Source organism: Mchenga conophoros, linkage group LG3 (genome assembly GCF_057382185.1).
Source record: "Mchenga conophoros isolate Kocher_MC1m ecotype Shallow Benthic linkage group LG3, M_conophoros_male_GT1.1, whole genome shotgun sequence".
Classification (NCBI taxonomy): Eukaryota; Metazoa; Chordata; class Actinopteri; order Cichliformes; family Cichlidae; genus Mchenga; species Mchenga conophoros.
Window position 1 is genome coordinate 61,184,837 of NC_140528.1, and position 22,669 is coordinate 61,207,505.

A 22,669-nucleotide genomic window follows, 5' to 3' on the forward strand; every position below is an offset into this window, starting at 1 on the left:
CAAAAACATGCAGTTTTAGGCCTGTTAATAAAATTAAATCATTTCTGCTCTTTAATATCTAAAAAATTCAATATGGTGTCCAATGTGTGCCAAAATTGGACATCTTTGTACGACTGGATATTTATGTATTGACAGCGCTGTAATTTTTCACTGTTTCAGTTTAGAAACCTAAATCTTTGCACAGATGATGTTTACATGTTGGTTACTGAATTTCTGGAATAAAATCTCAACTGAAGCATAATTTAAAAGAGTTATATGCTAAAAAAAAATAAAGAAATAAATTAGGAGAGGAAAAAAGTCTACTTACTTTTTCTGTCTTCCAGTCTCAGTAACTTTGACACAGTAATATCTGTTACAATATTTACACCTCTGATTAATTTTCACAAGTGTTAGCTTTATTGTGATACCAAGATTGTATACTCAGGGTTTGTAATTGCAGAGAAATAGTCAATTAATTTTGGGCATTTCATTTTCGAGCAGGAAGCTCCGAAACCCTTTTGGGGCTTAACAGGCCAGACAAATCACAAAGGACCTTAAGAGACAGTGAGTTAAAGTGGACAGTATATCCTTAGTTTCTTAACATAAAATTCATTGTTGCAGGCAGGGACAGTGACAGTGATCCCCTTAAACAGATTTTTAGTTTGCTCATATTGCACCGAGTTATTGGTTCTGTTATTAGTTAACTAACATAAACTAATGTATTAGCAGCAAGCACCCAGTGATGTCACGTTCTGTACTGACACAAGATGGCGCAAGAGTAACTGAAATAAGGATACTAAATAAACATTCTGAAGCCCAAAGCTACATAAATGTTAGTCAATCGCCATGCAAATCTATCTAGTCCTCAGACACATTCTGCAGACATAATGTATCAGAAACAGCAGTGCTGAGATGATAATAATAACAATGATGACAATGATAATCTCCTTAGCCACAAATCTTAAAAATATAATACAACACAGTAGAAGTGCAGAATAAAATAAATGTTGCAATTCATCATAGCCTGCTACAGTTTCACAAAATACATATTTTGCATCTTTATACAAATGGGATAATGTTTGTTTGTTTGTTTGATTTTTCACTGATCACAGAATTTCTAACTCTAACTTATGAAGGATTATAAGTGTTTTGTTGGCCTGAGTTTCTACTTTAGACTCTGTACTTTATGTAAATTGTTTTTTTTTTAATTAATTTGGTTTTTCTTTTAATTATTTATTAGAGGAATTAAGTTCAAATGTTTCCTTCAGGCTACATAAAAACATACATATCTATTTTACTTTTAGCTCAAATGTGTTTAAAATATACAATAGTGAAATGGCTCCTTTGACCTCTACATAGATCTGTTAATGTTCTCATTTTGTGATGGATTTTTATGTTTGACCCCAAACACAGGAAATGACTCATTGTGTGGTTGAACTGAAACTAAAGACTTTGTATGTAGAGCTACTTGAATATACACTCAAGGACCGTACGTGCCATCAACAGCTTTTTCAACAGTGCTCAAAATCATCAGTGCTGAACCAGAACAATAGATTTTAAATATATTTTAGAAACTACAAAAAAGCATATATATCTATATATATCTATATATAGATATATAGATATATATACCAGCTTTTTGTAAATTCCTTGGGTAAAATCTTGGTGTCACCTTTTACTACTGTTGCAGTAATTGGATAATATTCGAATGAAAGCAAAGCAATAAATCAGATACTGCTTCATTGTATAAAACACTTTAAGAGTGAACTGGACCAAAGCTGGCCTATAAGTGGCCGGCAGAGGGAGTGTTTGCTTCCCCTATAATCAGAGGAAGCCCAGACAGCAGGACATTGACTTTCTATCTGTTTTCACACTGTGTCATGCATACTTAAATGTGCCGGTGAAAATTATTACTATTATTTCAATATAGGCAGATCATATGAGCATTTGTCAAACACAAACAGAACAAAGTCAAATTCTTCTCACTGTACTCTTGTCATCATTCCTTGTTAACTCTCTTCTGTGAGCTGATAACAGAAAACAAGACATCTGCTACACAGAAGACTTCAGGCTGAAACCACAGGCTGCATTTCCTCTTTACTAGGTGGCCCAAACAGACATCGTGAGGCCTTACAGTGATAAAAATAAGCCCGTGGGAGAATAGTCAGTAACCACCAACAGTATTTTACACACGTAGGCTGCTTAAAAGAACAAATACTTAATTCTGTAATGCCATCATTGCAGTTTGATGTTGTGTTATTCTTGCTTAAAGTTGCTTCATGGTGAAAATGTATCACTGTATTTCTTTGCAGATTTGAATAGAATATAATTGTCAAGAATGTTTTGCATCTATCAACAATGCAATATAGGTCCCTCTACCATCTGGCCTTTTCACTCTTGCTGCAATCCTAGCCTAGCTTCAACAACTCTTTTCCATTTCTTTATGGTGGCTCATCAACCGTATCCTTGTGGAGGTGTCAGAGCTATGCACATCACCCTTTTCTTCTCCATTCTTCATACATCCCCTCACTCTCTAAGATTGTCTAAACTATCATTTTCCCCGATTTGGTCGATCTAAATTTTTTATTAATATGGGTCAAATGTGACCTGGAACAACCTCAATATATCTAAATTTTAACAGGTCAAAAATCGGTCAAATTTGAACTTAACAATATGTTAAAAGCTACAAAGCACAGAGAGTTTATGTTAAAAAAAACAAAACAAAAAAACACATACGCATATGATCTTACTCTTACTTACTTTAAACAGCTCTCTAAACTGTACATTTTTTCTTCTTTTGCTTTGTACTGATGTCAGCTCATGCAGCAATTTACTTGATATGGTTATGGTCATCAAATAGCCATCTGTGTCCCCAACCCCCTCACAGTGTGTGGGTGTGGGTGATGCGCCGTTCACTTTGTGGTGGTTTTTTAAGGTTTGCTGTGACACTAAACACAGGAAATGACCCTTTAGATGGTTGATCTTAAGCAAAGCAAAATCCTCTAAAAACATGTGTTTATTTATTTATTTATTTTCACCAGTAACTCTAAGTGAGCTCAGTTTGACAATAGGATTTTGCACAGACATGAGATTCGAGTTGTGCCTATGCCTCCTCCCCCCTGCAATAACAGACCAGCAGATGTCTGTGCCTGGAGATAAGATTTTTGTTGCATATAATTAACATAAAAGTAAATAATAATAATATATATATATATATACACATATAAACATACATATATTTTGTATTGTATGTTTCGGAGTTATAGCTCCTGTTGCTCCTATTGCTGCTGAGACTACTTTCGACTTTATATTCCACATCTACTCCAGTTGCTCCTTCATGCCGGGGTATTTCTCTGTTTTCTCGTGCTCCTTCTTCCTACTGTTGCTGTCTGCTGGGTAGCCACATCTACCACAACTGCAGTCTACTGTTCCTTGTCTACCACCACAAAACTCCCCCATAAAGTGCACTGATGATTCAGTTCACTTATTAGCCTATTAGCTGTGACAAATAACAAACACACACTCATATAATATCAAATTAATTGCATGTTTACTCCTACAGAACTGTTCATATTTGGTCATTATCCATGAATATGTGACTAGCACTGTAAAAGAGGTTGTAGGATATAATATAATATAATATAATATAATATAATATAATATAATATAATATAATATAATATAATATAATATAATATAATATAATATAATATAATATAATACAATATAATACAATATAATATAATATAATATAATCTTAGTCTATCATGATAAGTAAATGAAGTCTCTGCACATTGCTTTTCTCCCCCAATACCTACAGGAAACACAAGCAGTATATTACTGCTTACAATAAGTTTTGAAAGGTTCTATCACATATTAAATTCAGTTTACAAGGTCTGGTGTCTACTGGTGTTTTTTCATCTTAACAAAAAAAATAAAATCTAGTATAGCCTGAAAAAAAATTAGCTGAGCTGTCAAGAACATGTCAAACCAAAATGCAACTAATGCCTCAATTATACAGTCTCTCTGTGACGGTACACCTTCACTTTATTTCCATGGCTTCAGATCACACCAAAAGTGTTACTGGGAAACTTTTTTTCGCACTAAATTCTATTAAACATTTGAATGCATGACCTCTGCCCCTTTTACCTGCTCTGTGCATCTTGACAAAGCTTGAGAGAAGAAGAGAAATGAGAGACTAAGATGCATCTGATGTATTTCAATAGTTCCCTAAAACAGTGGTCCTCAACCCCCGGGCCTCGGACCGGTACCGGTCTGTGAGTCGTTTGGTACCGGGCCTTGAGAGTTGAGGCTCAGGTGTGAAATGTATAGTTTTCAGTGCTTTTATCATTAACTCGGCTTCCCTGGGTCTTTTCCCATGTTGTAGTTGTGTGTCTTATTTTGAAAGAAATGTTTACGTGTTACCATAGTGACCAGAGAGCCTTAAGGGGCAGAGAGAAGGATGTTACTCTAAATGTAGTTGGCACATTTCAGGAGGATGCTGCTGATAAAGTTACACAATTACACAGTGAATTCATGTTTATTATTATATTTACAAAATGCCACAGTTTTTGTCTTGGTCGTATCATTTTATTTTGTTGTATTTATCGGCGACACCTTAATTGCAGGTCCGTGAAAATATTGTCTGACATTGCCCTAAAACCATGTTGACCAATCAGAAGCTTGAAAGGAGATCATGTCTTATGGAAATCTGAAACACACTTATGTACATATAACCAGGTTTCTTTGTTAGATTTATTAAAGTAACCAGTAAGTAACAAGTAATCAAAGAAGTAAAACAGACCATCAGATAAAGGCAAAAAGGAAACCTTGTGCTACTCAAAGTGATCTGATGTGAAATCAGCATCATACTTAAAATTTACAGCATCTAATGAAGTAAACATCACAACACACATTTCTATACATGCATATATATATGTTCTCACCCTATTTAATATACAAACTACATTCAACAAAAATAAAAATAATATGGACTAATACAAAGGTAGACTCTATTAGTTCAATAAGAAGTATAACTTGGAGGAATTGAACATAATTTATTAAGATTGAGAAATGAATCAATGCCTTTGGCAATTCAACTTCAATGACCCATCATGGCAGAACAGAATCCAAACAGTGATAGGACTTAGAAGAGTTTCCCCTGGAGTCTAAACTCTGGTGGTGGTGAAGATGAAGACTGAGGCTTGGATGGAGCTCTGACTGAGGTGTTAGTGAGGTGGAGATTGGGAGGATGTGGGTGACGCGAATGAAAGTCTGCAAGCGAGAACGATATAAGAGCACTGACATCCAAAGCATGCACACATATTTTACTTGTCATCAGTTCCTATTTCAATTTCAGAATAAAGGCTTCGTCAGATTTAGGACACATGTATCCAAAGCTCTGTAGCTTTAACAGTAAAACGATATCTTTTTCTCTAAGTATCATTTTATAGCATCATTGACTGGGATTCACATTATTGTGGTCAAAGCTCTCTGTAGTGTCACATTTCCATATAAAGGTGATGGTATTAGTACATGTACTAACCCATACACTCTGTTTCCTCTGACACTGCTGATGAAAAGTAAAAAAAATAAAAATAAAATAATTATATATTTTATTTTATGTACTTACTTCTCTTATCAAGAATAATAGTAGATGCTACATTAATGTATTCATGTGCTGGTCTCTCTACACCGTTAACCTCTAAGAAGTCTATTAAAGTTTATACTGTACCACTTCGAGTGATTCCAGAGTTTCTGATCGATTCATAGACAGAAAGATCACCTACAGGAGAGTAAAATACAAGAAATAAAGTAAAATTAGTTTTCTTTTGTTTGTTTTTGTATGTCTGTATCTTTAGTGCTAAATGACTTTTAATAGTTACAAAAGTTATCATTTTTAGCGCTGACCGTGGAGAAGAGAGGAGTAAATCTGAGTGTCACTTTGGTTAGGAGTTTGGGGTGCAGCAGAGGATTGATTGATGTTTGGAGACTGCATGAACCTAAAACATGTCGTGTAAATGTAAAACTCATGTGTAACATTGTCATGCTTAAAAAGAACAGAAACAGTACTGTACAAACCTGTTTCTACAGCGATCTGTCAAAAAAGGGAAAGAAATGCATACTGTAATCCCTTTAAAGCACCAGAATGTATAAACCCTTCAGTCTAATATAAATATGTGGTAGTCTCACCTCTTATCCTTGTGTGGCAGCATATACAGCACAACAACACGGGAACAGTGAGTAAACTTCCAAAAACAAGTCCAATGATGAAAGGCACAAGAAACGAGTGGCTTTCACATCTGAAACCTTAAATTATAAAATATAAAACAACATAAACGATGGAATAACATTTTGGATGTAGAGAGCACAAACTCTGAGTGGTCAGTGACAGAAAAGCATAGATTACAGCTAAAGTCAGACTAAAATGAAGAAGTCAAACTACATGTATCTTTTAAAGACAAGAAATGTGATAAATACTACTGAGTAAGAGTAAGTTGGTAAATTAAAGAAATATGAACATAAATCCAAGCAGGATGTCCTTAAAACTCCCTGAAAAGTCTTCAGTTAATCCAAATTGCTGCAGCAAGAGCAGCAATCTAGGGACTAGATTACTGACAGGGACTAGAAAGAGAGAACATATTTCTCCTATATTATTGGCTTCCCTTCATTGGCTTCCTGTTAAATTCTGAATTGAATTCAAAATCTTGCTCCTCACATACAAGGTCTTAAATAATCAGGCCCCATCTTATCTTAAGGACCTTATAGTACCATATCATTCCATTAGAGCGGATCGCCCCATGCGTGGGGCTGGATGGCGCTAACGCGTCAACGAGCTAACTGCGCTAACGCGTTGACGCCGTGCACCCCCACGCACGGGGCTAGATGCTAGATGTTTCTTACTGTTAAAAAGGAGTTTTTCCTTCTCACATTTGCTGAAGCACTTGCTCATAAAGGGTCATATGATTATTGGGTTTTCCTCTGTTTTCTTTGTATTATTGTAGCGTCTTTACCTTACAATATGAAGCACCTTGTGGCAACTGTTGTTGTGATTTGATGCTGTATAAATAAAACTGAATTTTAATTTTTACAATTTTTTTGAAAATATATAAAATGATTTATTAAATTAGGAATTTATATTAGATGCCTGAGTTAGCTTTTGTTGCTTGATATTTTTCATGGCTGGGCAAAAATATTCACAACCAGGAGGTTGAGGAAATGCAGTAGCATGCAAGGACCTGGAGCCACACATATGAAAAACGCTGCAGAGACAGCCGTCATTGGCTTTGAGGTATGAACCCTGAGTTGGTTAATGTGTTTCACCACACCAGACGGTCATAGCATGGTTTTGTGTGCGTACACCATACCAAAAAAAATAAATAAATAAAAGCTGTGAGATGCCAAATTGACTCCAAACCCACAGGTAGCAGGACCTGGCTATCGTTGATGTATTAAAATGTTGAGCGATAGTAATAGATAAATAAAGAAGAATCAGCCCCTTCATCAGCAGTATGAGCTGCTGGCATCTAAATATTGTTTTGTTAACAGATTACTTTTATTTATTACTTATTTCTTTTGTTGGTAGTACCTATATTCATCTTTTGAGAGCGATAAACAGAAAAGTTGTATCTGGTGTTCTATTCCTGTCAGGATTTTGCTATAAATTGAAACAAAAGTAATTCAGATCTATTGTACAACAAAATATAACAGATTCTCATTTTGGCTCCCTAGGTTTTGAGAATTTTAGCAGTTTCACAATCAATTATATATATATATATATATATATATATATATATATATATATATATATATATATATATAAACACCCAGCACGCCCCTGTGGGCGGTTTATCCTTCAAGCTCGGGTCCTCTACCAGAGGCCTGGGAGCTTGAGGGTCCTGCGCAGTATCTCAGCTGTTCCCAGGACTGCGCTCTTCTGGACAGAGATCTCCGATGTTATTCCCGGGATCTGCTGGAGCCACTCGCCTAGCTTGGGAGTCACCGCACCTAGTGCTCCGATTACCACGGGGACCACCGTTACCTTCACCCTCCACATCCTCTCGAGCTCTTCTCTGAGCCCTTGGTATTTCTCCAGCTTCTCGTGTTCCTTCTTCCTGATATTGCTGTCATTCGGAACCGCTACATCGATCACTACGGCCGTCTTCTTCTGTTTGTCTACCACCACTATGTCCGGTTGGTTAGCCACCACCATTTTGTCCGTCTGTATCTGGAAGTCCCACAGGATCTTAGCTCGGTCATTCTCCACCACCCTTGGGGGCATCTCCCATTTTGACCTCGGGACTTCCAGGTTATACTCGGCACAGATGTTCCTGTACACTATGCCGGCCACTTGGTTATGGCGTTCCATGTATGCCTTGCCTGCTAGCATCTTGCACCCTGCTGTTATGTGCTGGATTGTCTCTGGGGCATCTTTACACAGCCTGCACCTGGGGTCTTGCCTGGTGTGATAGACCCCAGCCTCTATGGATCTTGTACTCAGAGCTTGTTCTTGTGCTGCCATGATTAGTGCCTCTGTGCTGTCTTTCAGTCCAGCTTTGTCCAGCCACTGGTAGGATTTCTGGATATCAGCCACCTCCTCTATCTGCCGGTGGTACATACCGTGCAGGGGCCTGTCCTTCCATGATGGTTCCTTGTCTCCCTCCTCTTTCTTGGGTTTCTGCTGCCTGAGGTATTCACTGAGCACTCGGTCAGTTGGGGCCATCTTCCCAATGTATTCTTGGATGTTCCTTGTCTCATCCTGGACTGTGGTGCTGACACTCACCAGTGCCCGGCCCCCTTCCTTCCGCTTAGCGTACAGCCTCAGGGTGCTGGACTTGGGGTGAAACCCTCCATGCATGGTAAGGAGCGTTCTTGTCTTTATGTCAGTGGCTTCTATCTCCTCCTTTGGCCAGCCTATTACCCCAGCAGGGTACCTGATCACGGGCAGGGCGTACGTGTTGATGGCCCGGATCTTGTTTGCAGCTTTTCTAGCGGCCTCTTCATGGTTCCCATTTGCCTGCGGGATCCCCAGGTACTTGTAACTGTCCTCTATGTCTGCAATGTTGCCTTCTGGTAGTTCAATCCCCTCAGTTCTGACTACCTTCCCTCTCTTTGTTACCATCCGACTACACTTCTCCAGTCCGAACGACATTCCAATGTCATTGCTGTGTAGCCTGGTAGTGTGGATCAGTGAATCGATGTCTCGTTCACTCTTGGCATACAGCTTGATGTCATCCATGTACAGGAGGTGGCTGCACCCTGTTTTCGTGTCTTGCCCACCGATGCCTTCTTGTTCCAGTAGCCCACTTTTCGTCAGGGTGCCCTGGTTCCTCAACACCTGACGCGGACCTTGTTGATCCGGGCGACGTCCGAGCCGGCATGCCTTCATATTTATCTGTCTCGCTCATGTCTGCGGTAGGCTTGCTTAGCATAGGGGGTCTAGCCTTAGGACCCTTACTGGATACAGACGCCCCAGGCAGGAATCGAACTTACGATCCTATATATATATATATATATATATATATATATATATATATATATATATATATATATATATATATATATATATATATATATATATATATATATATATATATATATATATATATATATATATATATATATATATCCCTTCTTTTGACTCTGCCTTAACCAAGTAGTTTAAGACATGGGACAAAAATAATGAATAATGAATGAATCAATAGCAAAGAAAATTTTGTCAGCTGTTAATTTCATGTTAATTATGGATTTCATTTGTTTTATATCTGAACAAAATACAACACTTACCATTTGTCTCAATTGTGACTGAAACACTGTCCTCTGTGAAGAAAACTGGGTCTCCTCTTCCTCCTCTGCAGTAATAGATGCCTCCTTCTGCGACACTGAAAGTGTGGGATGATGTTCCGTTTGTTATTCTCTGGGCTGCAGAAGACTCTGAGGTACGTCTGAACCAGTAATATCTCCATCTTGCAGAGTCGTTCACAGAGCAGTTCAGGGTCACGCTGCCCCCCAGTGAGGCCCGAGGTTTTTCAGTTTGTGCTGGTCAGTTTGGAAAACACAAGTAAAGCATTAAGGTAGAAAAAAGATGGTTACTTTATTACATCTTAATAGAAAAGAATGCCAATATTGTTAATTATTATACATGTAATCCATAACATCGATGCAGGACATGCAAATCTCATAAATGCAAATTTTATTCACAGTATAAGATAGAAAACCTATCAAAATGTTTAAAGTGATAACATGTACAATTTAAATAAAAATATTTGCTAATTACTTATCCTTATCAAGGTCATAGGGGGGCTGAATTTCTATCCCAGCTACCACAAGGCAAGATGCAAGGTACACCATGGAGATGTCGCCAGGCTGATGCCCTGGAGACAGACCTGGGGAGGGTGCACAAGTTGAGCACCTACTTGCTGGGCCTTAGCCCATGGGGCCCAGCTGGGTGCAGCCCAAAAAAAGGACATGGGACCACCCGCCTGTAGACCTGCCATCCACAGGAGGCAGGCAAAAGGGCGACTGCAGTGTGTGCTTGGTGGCAGTCAATGGCATAAACCGTGGCAGACAGATCCCTGGCAAACCGATGGTTTGTTCTCTGCAACTTCAGGTTGGGGAAAGGGTCCTGACTGTGATCTGCAGTTATGCACTGAACAACAGTACCTGCCCTTGTTGAAATCCATGGGTGGCTTGCTTAAGAGTGCTCCACCTGGGGACTCTGTCGTCTACTGGGAGACTTCAACACTCATGTGGGAAACTACACTGAGACCTGGAGGGGTTTGATTGGGAACAATGGCCTGCCTGACCTGAACCTGAGTGGTGTACTGTTACTTACTTTGACAGCATTCTGAGGGAGACTGCGGACATTAAGTCTGAATGGACCATTTTAAGCACCTCCATTGCTGAGACTGCTGCACTGAGCTCCGGCTGCAAGGTGGTTGGTGCCTGTAGTGGTGGTAACCCACAAAACAACTGGTGGGCACCAGAGGTGAAGGGAGCCATCAGGCAGAGGAAGGAGTCATGTTGGGCTGTTCAGCTGAGTTTAAAGTGGCAGAAATAAGAATCAGCACCTCCAAGTCTGAGGCTTGAGGTCCTCAGCTGGAAAAGGGTGGCATGCCCACTCCAGGTCAGGGATAAGTTGCTGCCCCAAGTAGAGGAGATTAAGTATCTTGGGGTCTATTTCACAGGTGAGGAGAGGAGGAGGTTTGGAGATCTGCAGTTACTGGTTTCCTTTTATACACTCCACCTTAGCACTTTGTGACTTTGTGTCATGGTATCTGGTCAGGTGTCCCAGTATTCTGAGTTTTAAATGTATTCCTTCCTCAGGGTTCCTCCCTCGAACATACCCTGACCATTATTCTCATCACAGCCATCTGTTATGTGTTTTTTAACTTTTTGAGTTTACTATTAGCCATTTATCATCACCTTATCTTTATCAAAAATAAAACATATAACTGATAGATTCTGTTATTTCAAACATATGAGTGTACTGGTTGGAAAACAACTAGCTAGTTAATAAACAAACTGGAAGACTGAACAACAAGATAGAATCAAAATATAATGGAAATACGTTCAATTGGCTTTGAAAGTATTAAAGTATAGAAAGACAGACAAACAGTGCAGATCACAAATACAATGAGTCACTGTGCCTTGTCAGAAATACTGTAACAGTTAAACTCACAGGTTTCCTCCACAATGAATTCACTGCTGTCCTCTGTGTAGTAAACTGGATCTCCTCTCCCTCCTCTGCAGTGGTACAGACCTCCTTGTGAGACACTAATAACTCTGTTTGCTTCATTTCCTCTCATGAGCTGAGCTTTAGAAGAGACTGAATCACGTCTGAACCAGTCAAACTTCCAGCCAGCAGAGCCCTCCACAGAGCAGCTCAGTGTCACACTGCCCCCTGCTGGTATGGTTGAACTTTGTGCTCTCAGTGTGGCTATGGGTTTATTTGCTGTTGAAGATACAGAAAGAGAAAAAACAGTAGATTGATGTCAATTTTCTTTAACAAGAATTTTGTTATGAAAACAATCACACTTTATACATTCAGTCAGTCATTTAAATTGTAGTGAGCTCCAATGTTAAGAAGTGGCTCGGACTTCCCAAATGCCTCATCAGCTTTGGACTCTATAGCAACAGGATACTGTCATTGCCTATTGCTAGCCTGGTAGAGGAGTTTAAATGTGCCAAAGTGAGGCTTGAGATGTCACTCACAGACTCCCGGGACCCCATGGTGAGAGGCACTGCTCCCACCCTAACAAGTGGGAGAGTGTCAAAAAGAGGAAACTCTTCTGGGGAGTTTCATCATCCGAGCAACACACGATGTGCTACCTTCCCCAATAAATCTGCAGCTGTGGTTTGGAAAGGACCCATCCAGCCCCCTGTGTACAATCCCAGCCACACTCAAGCACATCTTGGTTGGTTGTAGGACTAGCCTTACTCAGGGCAGATACACATGGAGACACAACCAGGTCCTCAGTTCTCTAGCCGAGAAAGTTGAGTATAAAAGAAAATCCATCAAAGCTCAACCTTTCACAAACCAAGAGGAGCGTCAGTTTTCATCAGCATTTATCCGGGAGGGAGACAAGCTGAAGCCAAGCCCCTCAAACCCGGACCTGGGCCCACTGAAGGTTGCCAGGGATTGGCAGATGCACGTGGACTTGGATCAGAGGCTAATTTTTCCACCGAGATCGTAACAACTACTCGTCCTTTGGTCTAACTCCCCAAAAATGGTACCATGGGAGGAAGCAATTGAGGAAGCTTTTGAGCTTAAGAAGCTCAAAGTACAGAGGCTGGAAGATCAAGGTGTGCCCAGTGGAAGTGGGGTGCAGGGGCTTTGTTGCCAGTACAACAGCAAAACTGCTTAGAGAGATTGGGATCAAAGGACAGGTGCAACGGCAGGCTAAACGGCCGGGTAAAAGACCGAAAGTTGAGGCATAACGATGAGTGCTGCTGGTAAAGTTTCTGGGCTGCCTTTTCTCATAACAGCCATTCCTCAAGATTTTGTCCATTCAAAGCAATGCATTATCAGGGACTGTAACATCTAGTCCTTTTACTGAACCTGATTTTTCAAACTGTTTTTGGAGTTTATTATATATATTACATCTCACCACTTTATAGGGTCATGTATCTTTGCAAAGTAAAAAATGACCTGTGCTCATATAAAAAAAAAAAATCAAATTTAGAACATGATAGACACATGGAATCATTATAAAGCTGGTTTTTGTTTTGTTTTGTTAGTGCTGTTGTTAAGAATACTTTTTTCTGGAAAGTCATAATTTTGGAAAGTGGGGTGGGGTGAAAGTCATTAGGTCCCTTTACCATCACCGTCACCACCACTGCCTCAGACTCGGTGCAATCTAAACATCCCCTCAGTATTTTAGCTACATGATGTAGAGGCACACATAGACTGACTAAAATTATCAAAAGATTTTACTGATTTCTTAACACTGTACATTCCCTTTTGAGAAATAATATTATAGGTCTCCCTTTCCTGTCTTTCACATGTGTACATTAAATCTATTTTTTATGTATGCTAGACAGTTCAACTCACACAAGACAATCAGTGTGAAGGGGTCACTCCATTTTGCTAAGAGATAGTCACTGCTACCCCGACATTTGTAGTCTCCACTGTGGGACACTGATAATCTGCTGATCCTGTATTCACTGGATGTTTCAGGGATGTTTGGGTTTGGTGATTTCCATTCATATGTCATCTCCTTGTCTTCCCCTCCTTGGATCTCACATTGAAGGATGATTGTCTCACCAATGAACATCTGAGGCCAACGGTGTTGCGACTTTACAACATACAGGACTGTTCCCAAAAAACAAACACAATGTGAAGAAAAACAAAAAAAGAAAAAGAGAAAAGAAATTAACAGGTAAAAGGTTTATGAAGTGTTACTTTGATGTCAGTGATTAATATTTGTTATTTCAAAATGTAACACTCACCCCGTTTCTTAATTTTAACTGGAACGCTGTCCTCTGTGGAGAAAACTGGATCTCCTCTACCTCCTCTGCAGTAATAGATGCCTCCTTCTGAAATACTGATCGTGTGCTCTGATGTTCCAGCTCCTATTTTCTGAGCCACAGAAAACTCTGAATCACGTCTGAACCAGTCAAACTTCCAGCCAGCAGAGCCCTCCACAGAGCAGCTCAGTGTCACGCTGCCCCCTGCTGGTATGACTCCCTCATGTGCTGTTATTAAGGCCCGAGGTTTACTGGCTGTTTAAAGAAAAATATAAAACAAGTAAAACACAAAGATATGACTTGCTTCGTGTATGACTTGCAATACATTTGTTATAGAAATTTTTAAAAAATCATTATCTGGTTTGTGAGCTATTATGGACTGAAGCTATTAAGTTTTCCTTAATAACTTATTAAGGCAGTAGAGTTTTATGTGATATCAGTCAGCCATATAGGTAATTTGTGCTGGGAGCATCTGGCAGAGTCCCCAGTTATTCATTGTTTTTTTATTTATGCAGGTAAAAGCATCATTGAGATTAGAGATTCCTTTTTTCAAGAGAGACCTGAATGTCACAAATCTCCCTGGTATGGATATCCTATCTATTCTCAATATGTCCTGGGATTGCTCTGGGGCTACCTTCAGTAGGACATGCCTGGAACACCTCACTGAGGAGGCTCCCAGGATATCTGAACCACCTTGTGGTTAATGCCAGTGTGATTGAGGATTTCTTTAAAGTATTACTTCTATATCCAACTGTATCCTGAACTAAGGTTGCCATATTTCCATGGTTGCACTGCTTTGCTTCCTGAGTCACATGGTCGTTTGCCAGGATCACTTTTAAGTCAACCAAAGGTTTTGTGACATGGAACCAAACTTCTACCACACCTGAGTTTGTAATTAAGCGATTGCCAGAGTTGCACTCCCCTTCATTTATTGGAACCTGTCAGGTACAGGCTAACCAAGCACAATAGGACTGCTATTATTTTCACATACAAGAGTCTGGTTCTGGAATTACTGCAACAACAGGCAACAACCATCTTGTTTTCCCCAGCTCTATATATCCACTCCAGCAATGGAGGTGCAGAATAACAGCTAAATCCTTCTGTGCATTTTAAGGATCTTTTCCACCTCTTCATACCTTTCTTCACTTCCTCCACCTGTCCTCGTCTCTCATTTTTGATTTTCTTTGTTATGCAGATGATACACAGTCCTACCTCTCCCTAAAACCAGGCGTTGATAGCACATTGCAGAAAGTTTCAGATTGTCTTAGTGACATAAATTGCTGGATGTCTTTGAACTTTCTCAAACTAAACCATGACAAAAGTGACATTACAATTTTTGGCCAACAAGACTCTGTTAGTCTCACAAGAAATGACTTGGGCCCACGATCAGCTAATCTACATCCCCATGTTAAAAATATTGAGGATTCTACCCTCAAGCTGTACAAACAAATAAATTGAGTTGTTGTTGGCAGTTTCTTCCAGCTCAGGAGCATTTCTATCCTCAAAACTATCTTGTCATCTAAAGATCTGGAAACCGTTATCCATTATTATTATTATTATTATTATTATTATTATTATGCCTTCATTTCATCATATCTTGATTTCTGTAACTCTCTCTATTTACGCGTCTGTCAATGAAGCCTGTCCCGCCTGCAACTTGTTTAAAATACAGCCGCAAGGCTCCTGACGGATGCGAGAAAGAGAGACAGTATTACTCCGATACTCACATCTTTACATTGGCTGCCAGTTAAATACCAAATTGATTTCAAGGTTTTATTATTTGTTTTTAAAGCCCTCCATGGCTTGGCTCCAGCTTACATTTCAGATCTCCTTAGCCTGTACCTACCCACTCGAACTATGCATTCCTCCAGTCAGATGTTTTTACTGGTTCTACGCACCCAGATAAAATCCAGAGGTGACAGGGCTTCCTCCATCGCTGCTCCGAGACTCTGGAACAGTCTTCCTCTTTTATAAAATTGTCTTCCTCTTTGGAAATCTTCAAATCAAATTTGAAGACCTATCTATTTTCAAAGACTTTCGGATCTGATGCCGCTTTTGTTACATTTTAGCTATTCTGGTGTTTTATCTCATTGGATCATTTATACACGTGTATATGTATACATGTATTTATGTCCACGTGCGTACTCGTGTGTGTGTGTGCATATATGCATGCATACGTATGTGCATATGTACTGGTACATATATACTTGTATAAACAAATGTATATAAGAGTCTGCTTGGGTGTGTGTATATAATTGGATGTTTTGTAATGTTTTTTACTCATTTATTTTAATTATTTCTTTTATTTGATTACATCATCCCTGTTCAGCACTTTGGCCGATACTTGATGTCTTTTAAATGTGCTATACAAATAAAGCTGACTTGACTTTCCTATACTTCATGATTCCACTGCTAAGTCTCCTTGTCCTTTTTCTTCTGTCAAGAGAATACATCGAATATGTTCCTCATGGTTTCCCTCACCTCTACAATTGTACTTTCCCAGCCGTCTGGTAATTCTTGCCTACCACCCAGATCTATCTCAACTCCTCCCTGTGCAGCATTCTTCCTCCTTCAACTTTCACCATTTAATTCTTCCCTTTGCCTTCAGTCGCTTCCTCTTCTTCTTGATTTAAAAAAAGTCTCGATTCTTCTTCTTAATATTCAAAGTACTTTACATGTGCAGTATCTCATTATTAGGACATTTGGCAAATTCAAGAGATTAATTTCATTCAAGAGGTAATGGCAATAAATACGAAAATAAATAAATAAAGACTGAATTACATTTGAGGAAAACAAGAAAGAAAGAAAAAATCTCACCTGTAGCATTTCCATAGAAGACCGTACTGAGCACTGAAATGAAGATTGAAACCTGATCAGATTTTGTTAAACCTGTTTTTGATGAAGTTAAGGAATCACTCAATATAATTATATTGAAATAAACTTTAAATGTGCTACATTCAAGACAAATTGTATTGTCTGGAAATTTACTGTAATTCTCATAATTCAGTTCAGTTCAGTTTTATTTATTTAGCTTCAAATTACAACAACAGCCACATCGAGGCACTTTACATTGTAAGATAAAGACCCTACAATAATACAGAAACATGTTCAATAATTTGTGATACTCATAAGACACAGTTATTAATGTACTCACATAATAAATCAAGCATGCAGAACAAAGAGTGCCTCATTGTCACACCCAACCCTGCTGCAGTGCTAAAGTCAACGTGTTCTAACGGTGAAGCTGTTTCCTTGTAAAGTGTCTTTGTGCTTCCTTCCCCTTTATAATGAGCTCATAGAACTATAAACAGCTACACAAACCACAGCAGCACCGTTCCACTGCTGACATTTGTTGTCCACATCAGCTTGCTTCTTGTGCCAAGAAAGGTCAAAACAGTCACATTATGTTCTGCATTTATTTATGTAATTATCATTTACAGTGATCATAGCACTACTTTCTGGTTGCAGTGGTTCCCATCATTGGTAATTCACTATGAAATACATGCATCATCTAAACTACTACGTGGACTAGTGTGATTACATTTGTTTCCTCGTTACAATATTAAACATCAGTAAACAATGAGGAAAAATTGCCATTTGTTTGACTGACAAACGCACTCTTTGCAGCTTCTCTACACATCTACACACACACACACATGCACACACATGCACACACACACACGCACACACACAAAGATATGTGTCATGGCCATAGTCACTCCAGTTCTCTCAAATTTTTCATAGCCTTGCATTAACACTATGGGTAGCACAGTGCAAAAGGAGCACCATTAAATTCCCACTGTGCTCTTCTTGACTAGATTCCTTTTTTGATCGTCTGCTTAAAAATTTGGTGAACATAAAAGCAGCTCTAAGCTACAGACTGCATTTCCTTTTCTCTAGATGACGTAATTCATCAGGTCACTTTCAGTACATAAAAATAAGTATAGCAGAATGGACAGAAACTACATATGCACATATGCAAAGCTGACACAAAAAGAAAGTAGTACAATTTACTGTACTGATTATGTTACTTTTATTAAAAAGAATACAGCATTTATCATCTGCAAAGTCTTGAACTCTACAGGTGAAGTTGTTGTTGCTGACATGATCACAGTGTATAGGGATACAGTGCTCCCATCAAAAGTCAGAGAGTGCAACACTGTCAAAACAGTAACATCCAATCAATTGTTTAACCTCTTATCTAATTCAAAGTGACACAGGGACAAAAAGTGGTGTACATCTTGGAAAGGTCGCCACATTATCAGAGGGTCAACATAGAGAGAGAGAATCAGCCATTCTCAAGGACATCTTTGGTCTGTCAGAGGAAGTCAGAGTAAAGTTTATTCTGGCTTACTCTGTGGGAAACTCCACAGAGAAATATATGAGCAGGCTGTGGTTAGTACTGCGAGCCAAGTGTGCTAATCATAGATAGACATTTAATTTTAAATATAAAAAAAATGTGATCCCACACATAATTCTCTATCATCTTGATGAAGATGTTGGAAGGGACTGGGACCAGAACAATGAACCTTAGGTGCCTTGGTTGGAGGTCAACTGTAGCAGCGCAGGAACACAGAGGCCCTCTGAACTCGGTGGCGAAAAATCCATGGCGTCTGGTCCTGGTTGCTCAGGGCCCATGGGCTCTGATTCTGTTTGTATGGGATGACTGGTGACTAGAGCAGCACTGAAGGCTTCAGAGATGACTCGGGAACCTGGAGCTGCTCAGGAGGCTTTGGTAGCCTGGGTTTCTAAAGCTTGAGCTGCACAGGGCTCACAGATTAGCAATTATCCTGGGCAACATAGGTGGGAGCTTCTACCTGGAAGAGGGAGCTCGAGGAGTTAAGGTTGCAGATGCCTCAGACTAACTAGGTGCAGAACCACCAATGAACTGCTTGGTATCATCAAGCCAGAAGAGCTGGCCAACATTGAGTCAGGAATTTCCAGAAAAATGGGCAAAGGTGAGCTCCCCAGACATGCTGCAGGTCTTGGGCTGGTAACTACTACTTCAGCATCAAGAGCTTCTTCATCGTGCGAGATGCAAGTACTGGCAGAAAAGAAGAAATGGTGAGCATGGAGGATGAAGAGTGAGGGGCTGGTGAAAGGCTAAGCCTAAGCAGAGGAGAAGTGGTGGACCAGGACATCTTTCTACATTGGTGCTGCAGTGGTGGAGAAAAGCTCTGTCAATGTGTCAAATCTTTTCGTCCATTTGCTTCACCAAGGACAGATCACACAAAGACCCCTTTAACAGCTCATTTGGAAGTACAGAGATATGCTGGTCATTTGATGTAGGGCAGCCTACGTGGATATGTAAATGATATGTCAATTACAGATAGGGTTGCCAACTTTTAAATATCAAATAAGGGACACCGTGGCGTGCCAGAAGCACAGTGCACAACAAGCTGGGCATAGTGTAAAAATGCACTGTGTGTGACATTGCGGGTAACCATCAATTTTCATGATATTTGGTAGAATAAGGGACAAACCAATTTTGCTCATTATATGGGATGTGCCAGCTGAAATGGGACAGTTGGCAACACTAATTACAGAATACCCATATGAGGTCCTATACAGGCCCAGACTGAGTGTCATGTTGTGCTGTTTTTCTGTTCCTGTCCCTGAATCCTGGTTTGTCCCTCCTGGGGACAACTCTGTTTCTGCCTTTCTGCTCCCAGCAATTCTCTGGACTCCAAAAAGAACACAGATTGGACATTTCAGTTTCTCACTCTTCCACTTCTTCAGCCGGTGAGTCACAGACAGTTGTTCTGTGTCTATGCTCTCTGTCTACCAGCTGTCAGAGCTAAAATATATTTTCCATAAGCTTGCACACATTCTGCTTAGATTGTTCTTTGTCATTTTAGTTCTGTAGTCAAAGAGATGAAGATAAGGTCTTTCATGACTCTGTGAAAAGCCCCGGGCAGATATTATTTTTGGGCCTTGCCACCACACTGAACTGGAGCAAACACAGCATCTCACATTCTGTATGTTTATATGTATGTATCTCTCTCTCTCAGACACACACACACACACACAACCAGAGACACACATATTATAATATGAACGCATATTTTCATGGAGAAAAAGCAAATTATTCCATAATTGACATCAACAGGTTCATTAGTATTTTGCACAAATACAGTCAGATATATATCATATTATATCAGTCTTCTTTTAATAATGTAGAAGATTATTGCATACAAAAGTATACCGTGTTTATTGCCCAAACATTAATAAACTATATGTAACACTGAAAAAGCTGACTGTAAGTCATGCTGTTATTATCACTGAGTGAATAGAGAGAGCATGAAACTAAACAGAAGCACACCAGTTTGTACTTTTTTGTGCTAAAATACAGTAATATGTCTACAGTTATTAATACAGATATTGTATTTCATAATGATGATGACCTATAACTCTTATACTTATTGGGTGTGTATGACACTTGGGTAGCAGAGGAGCAACAGTGGCTTCATAAAAAGCTTCATTTTGGGGTTGCTGTTACAGCTCTCCTCACTGATCTGTAAAGCAAAAAAGACAACAAGATTTCCAATTTGGAACAATAATATGAGCTAAAGAACAAGAATAAATCATCACATCATACTCCATCATGTCAGCATAAATACCTAGAGTGCTCCCTCATTTGACTTCAGAGTAAATTGCTTCATCAGCTGACACAAGACTTGATTTTCCTGTAATGGAGAGAAGTTTACTTAAAAGACTTGTGTAGTCTCATAACAACAACAACAACAACAACAAAAACAACAATAATTTTCTTAAACCACAGGTTAACAAAGTTTTCTTTATCACTGTTTTTATTAGTGATATAAACAAAAATGCACACACACACAAACAAACAGATTTACATTTTTAAATGTAATCATAAATCATTATAATAAATTATCCATGTCATCACTGTAAATGATTGCAGGCTTTACTCACCCTTGTTTGTCTTAGTATTTCCTTTATCCCAGCGGTTGACCTGAGCATACATTGGACTGTCCTCTAAGAGAGATATGAGATCTCAGCATACATTTGTGCAACACAAATATCACATACAGCTGATGGATCAACGGAAAAAGGTGGATGGAGGTAAACTATAAGAAATTTACAACGGTCTGAAGATAATCTCACAAGTGAAGAAAGAAAGTGCAAGTAGCTTGGACACAGCGGTACCTAAATATTACACATTTATTACATATATCTTTGCAAAAATGTGCAAAATCTTAACTTTAAAGCTCAAATACTAAAGATGACATATCTAACTTTTGCCTTCAACGTTTTATGCAAAAAATGTTAAGTGAGGATATAGTTAGATTTAATAATTATATTTTCATATTACCTAGAGCTCTTTTTAATTTGACTTGGGAGTAAACTGCTTCATTGTTTGATTCAGGACTTGATTTTCCTGTAAGTAGAAAGACAATTATTTAAACTTTTTCATATTCTCATAATTAAAATCAATAACTGTTTTTTATATCATAATTGTCCAAAAATTAGAAAATAAAACAGCACAAAAAAATAAATAAATAGAAAAAAACAAACAAAAAAAAAAAAATGGGCTTTTTTTGCTGCATGGAAGAGAAATCAAATCAAAGTTTTATATAGACGCCTTGAAATATAAAATAAATTAATAATTAAAAAAAATTTAAAAAATGATTAGCCATTAGATATGAATGCACCTGATTTTACTTGTGCTGAAACAGAGAATGGAATTGATTCTTCGTCTTCTTCTTATTATTACTATTACTACTAATAAAAGTGCTTCCTAATGTGATTATTTATGCACTGCTACTGCTACACTGCTACAACAGTAATCTATAAGATATATTTTATACTTAAAAAAAAATCAATGTACTTGTACTTAGACGAACAATTCATATAAAAAAGATTATGTCAATTAAAAAAGATAAAAAAGAAGCTTTTATTAAATTATGTAAACTGTGAATAGAAATTGTAACATAAGAAGATTTACATCTTTATGATAAGAAACAGACTGAACAATACTGAGTGGAGATGATGGCAGACTTTGCTCACCTTTATTTTTCTTGGCTTTTTCTTTTTTGTGGTGGTTGATCTCAGCATACATCAGACTGTCCTCTAAAAGAGAAGTGATATTTATTCAGCAGAAATGTGATATGTAGCTATTCACTGAAGGGACAAGAGGTTGACTGAAACTGAAATGAAAATCAACTGTTGTCTTTATGTATGCTTAGCTGTCTTAGACAAAAGACATACAATGTGTTTTATATTTAAAGATATAGATAAGTTCTGGGTATGGTTGTAACATGGGGAGAGTTGTAACGCCACTAATCTCATCCTATCTATCTCAGGGATGAGATAGGAGTCATATGATGATTTCAGTTTTTACCCACTTCCATCCCTGATTTCACATGGTGCTTGTCAGGGTTGCAAGTGTATGCAGATTTTATTGAGAACAAACTGGTTGTGACATACAAAAGTTTTTTTGTTTTGTTTTTTGTAGCAAATTTGACCCATGCACAGCTACCAGTCTCCTTTTCTGGCCCTGGCAGCTACTGTAAAAATAGTGGATACATGATTATGATGATAGGACCATAGCTAGACTGGCCATCGGGCATACCGGGCATTTGCCCGGCGGGCCGATGGTCATTTTTCGTCTTTATGGGTTTTTTGTTGTTGTTTTTTTTTTGTAATGGTATAATCAGATGCTGGCAGATGTGTAAAAATGAGTCAGTTGTTTGGTGGT

At 38.6% G+C, this 22,669-nt stretch overlaps 2 protein-coding genes across 2 annotated transcripts in view; both read right to left on the reverse strand.

Moving 5' to 3' along the window:
- Window positions 1-4,500: 4,500 nt before the first annotated feature.
- On the reverse strand, window positions 4,501-17,215 carry LOC146579873 (basement membrane-specific heparan sulfate proteoglycan core protein-like). The gene is made up of 11 exons (XM_085266053.1): window positions 17,102-17,215; window positions 16,765-16,797; window positions 13,930-14,202; window positions 13,532-13,792; window positions 11,660-11,932; window positions 9,766-10,017; window positions 6,172-6,288; window positions 6,061-6,076; window positions 5,890-5,981; window positions 5,714-5,764; window positions 4,501-5,253 (listed from the first exon to the last, which is right to left on the reverse strand). The coding sequence occupies exons 1-11, from the start codon at window positions 17,136-17,138 to the stop codon at window positions 5,126-5,128; spliced, it is 1,533 nt and encodes a 510-aa protein (XP_085122179.1). The 5' UTR covers window positions 17,139-17,215; the 3' UTR covers window positions 4,501-5,125.
- A 2,953-nt stretch (window positions 17,216-20,168) lies between these two features.
- The window catches only part of LOC146579874 (Fc receptor-like protein 5), a 49,916-nt gene continuing 47,415 nt past the window's right edge, over window positions 20,169-22,669 (reverse strand). The window contains exons 14-18 of the mRNA XM_085268013.1: window positions 21,979-22,041; window positions 21,284-21,349; window positions 20,884-20,946; window positions 20,568-20,633; window positions 20,169-20,462 (exon numbers count right to left, since the gene is read on the reverse strand). Of these exons, the coding sequence (XP_085124139.1) occupies window positions 20,581-20,633; window positions 20,884-20,946; window positions 21,284-21,349; window positions 21,979-22,041 (245 nt within the window). The 3' untranslated portion in view covers window positions 20,169-20,462; window positions 20,568-20,580. The remainder of the gene's footprint in view (window positions 20,463-20,567; window positions 20,634-20,883; window positions 20,947-21,283; window positions 21,350-21,978; window positions 22,042-22,669) is intronic.

Coding starts and splice junctions, on each gene's coding strand:
- LOC146579873 (XM_085266053.1), bottom strand. CDS start 17,138: ATGAGGCACTCTTTGTTCTGCATGCTTGATTTATTAT. Junction 14,203..16,764: donor CTTCTATGGAAATGCTACAG/GTGAGATTTTTT, acceptor TTCTTTAAACAG/CCAGTAAACCTCGGGCCTTA. Junction 11,933..13,531: donor CTTCACACTGATTGTCTTGT/GTGAGTTGAACT, acceptor TATCTTCAACAG/CAAATAAACCCATAGCCACA.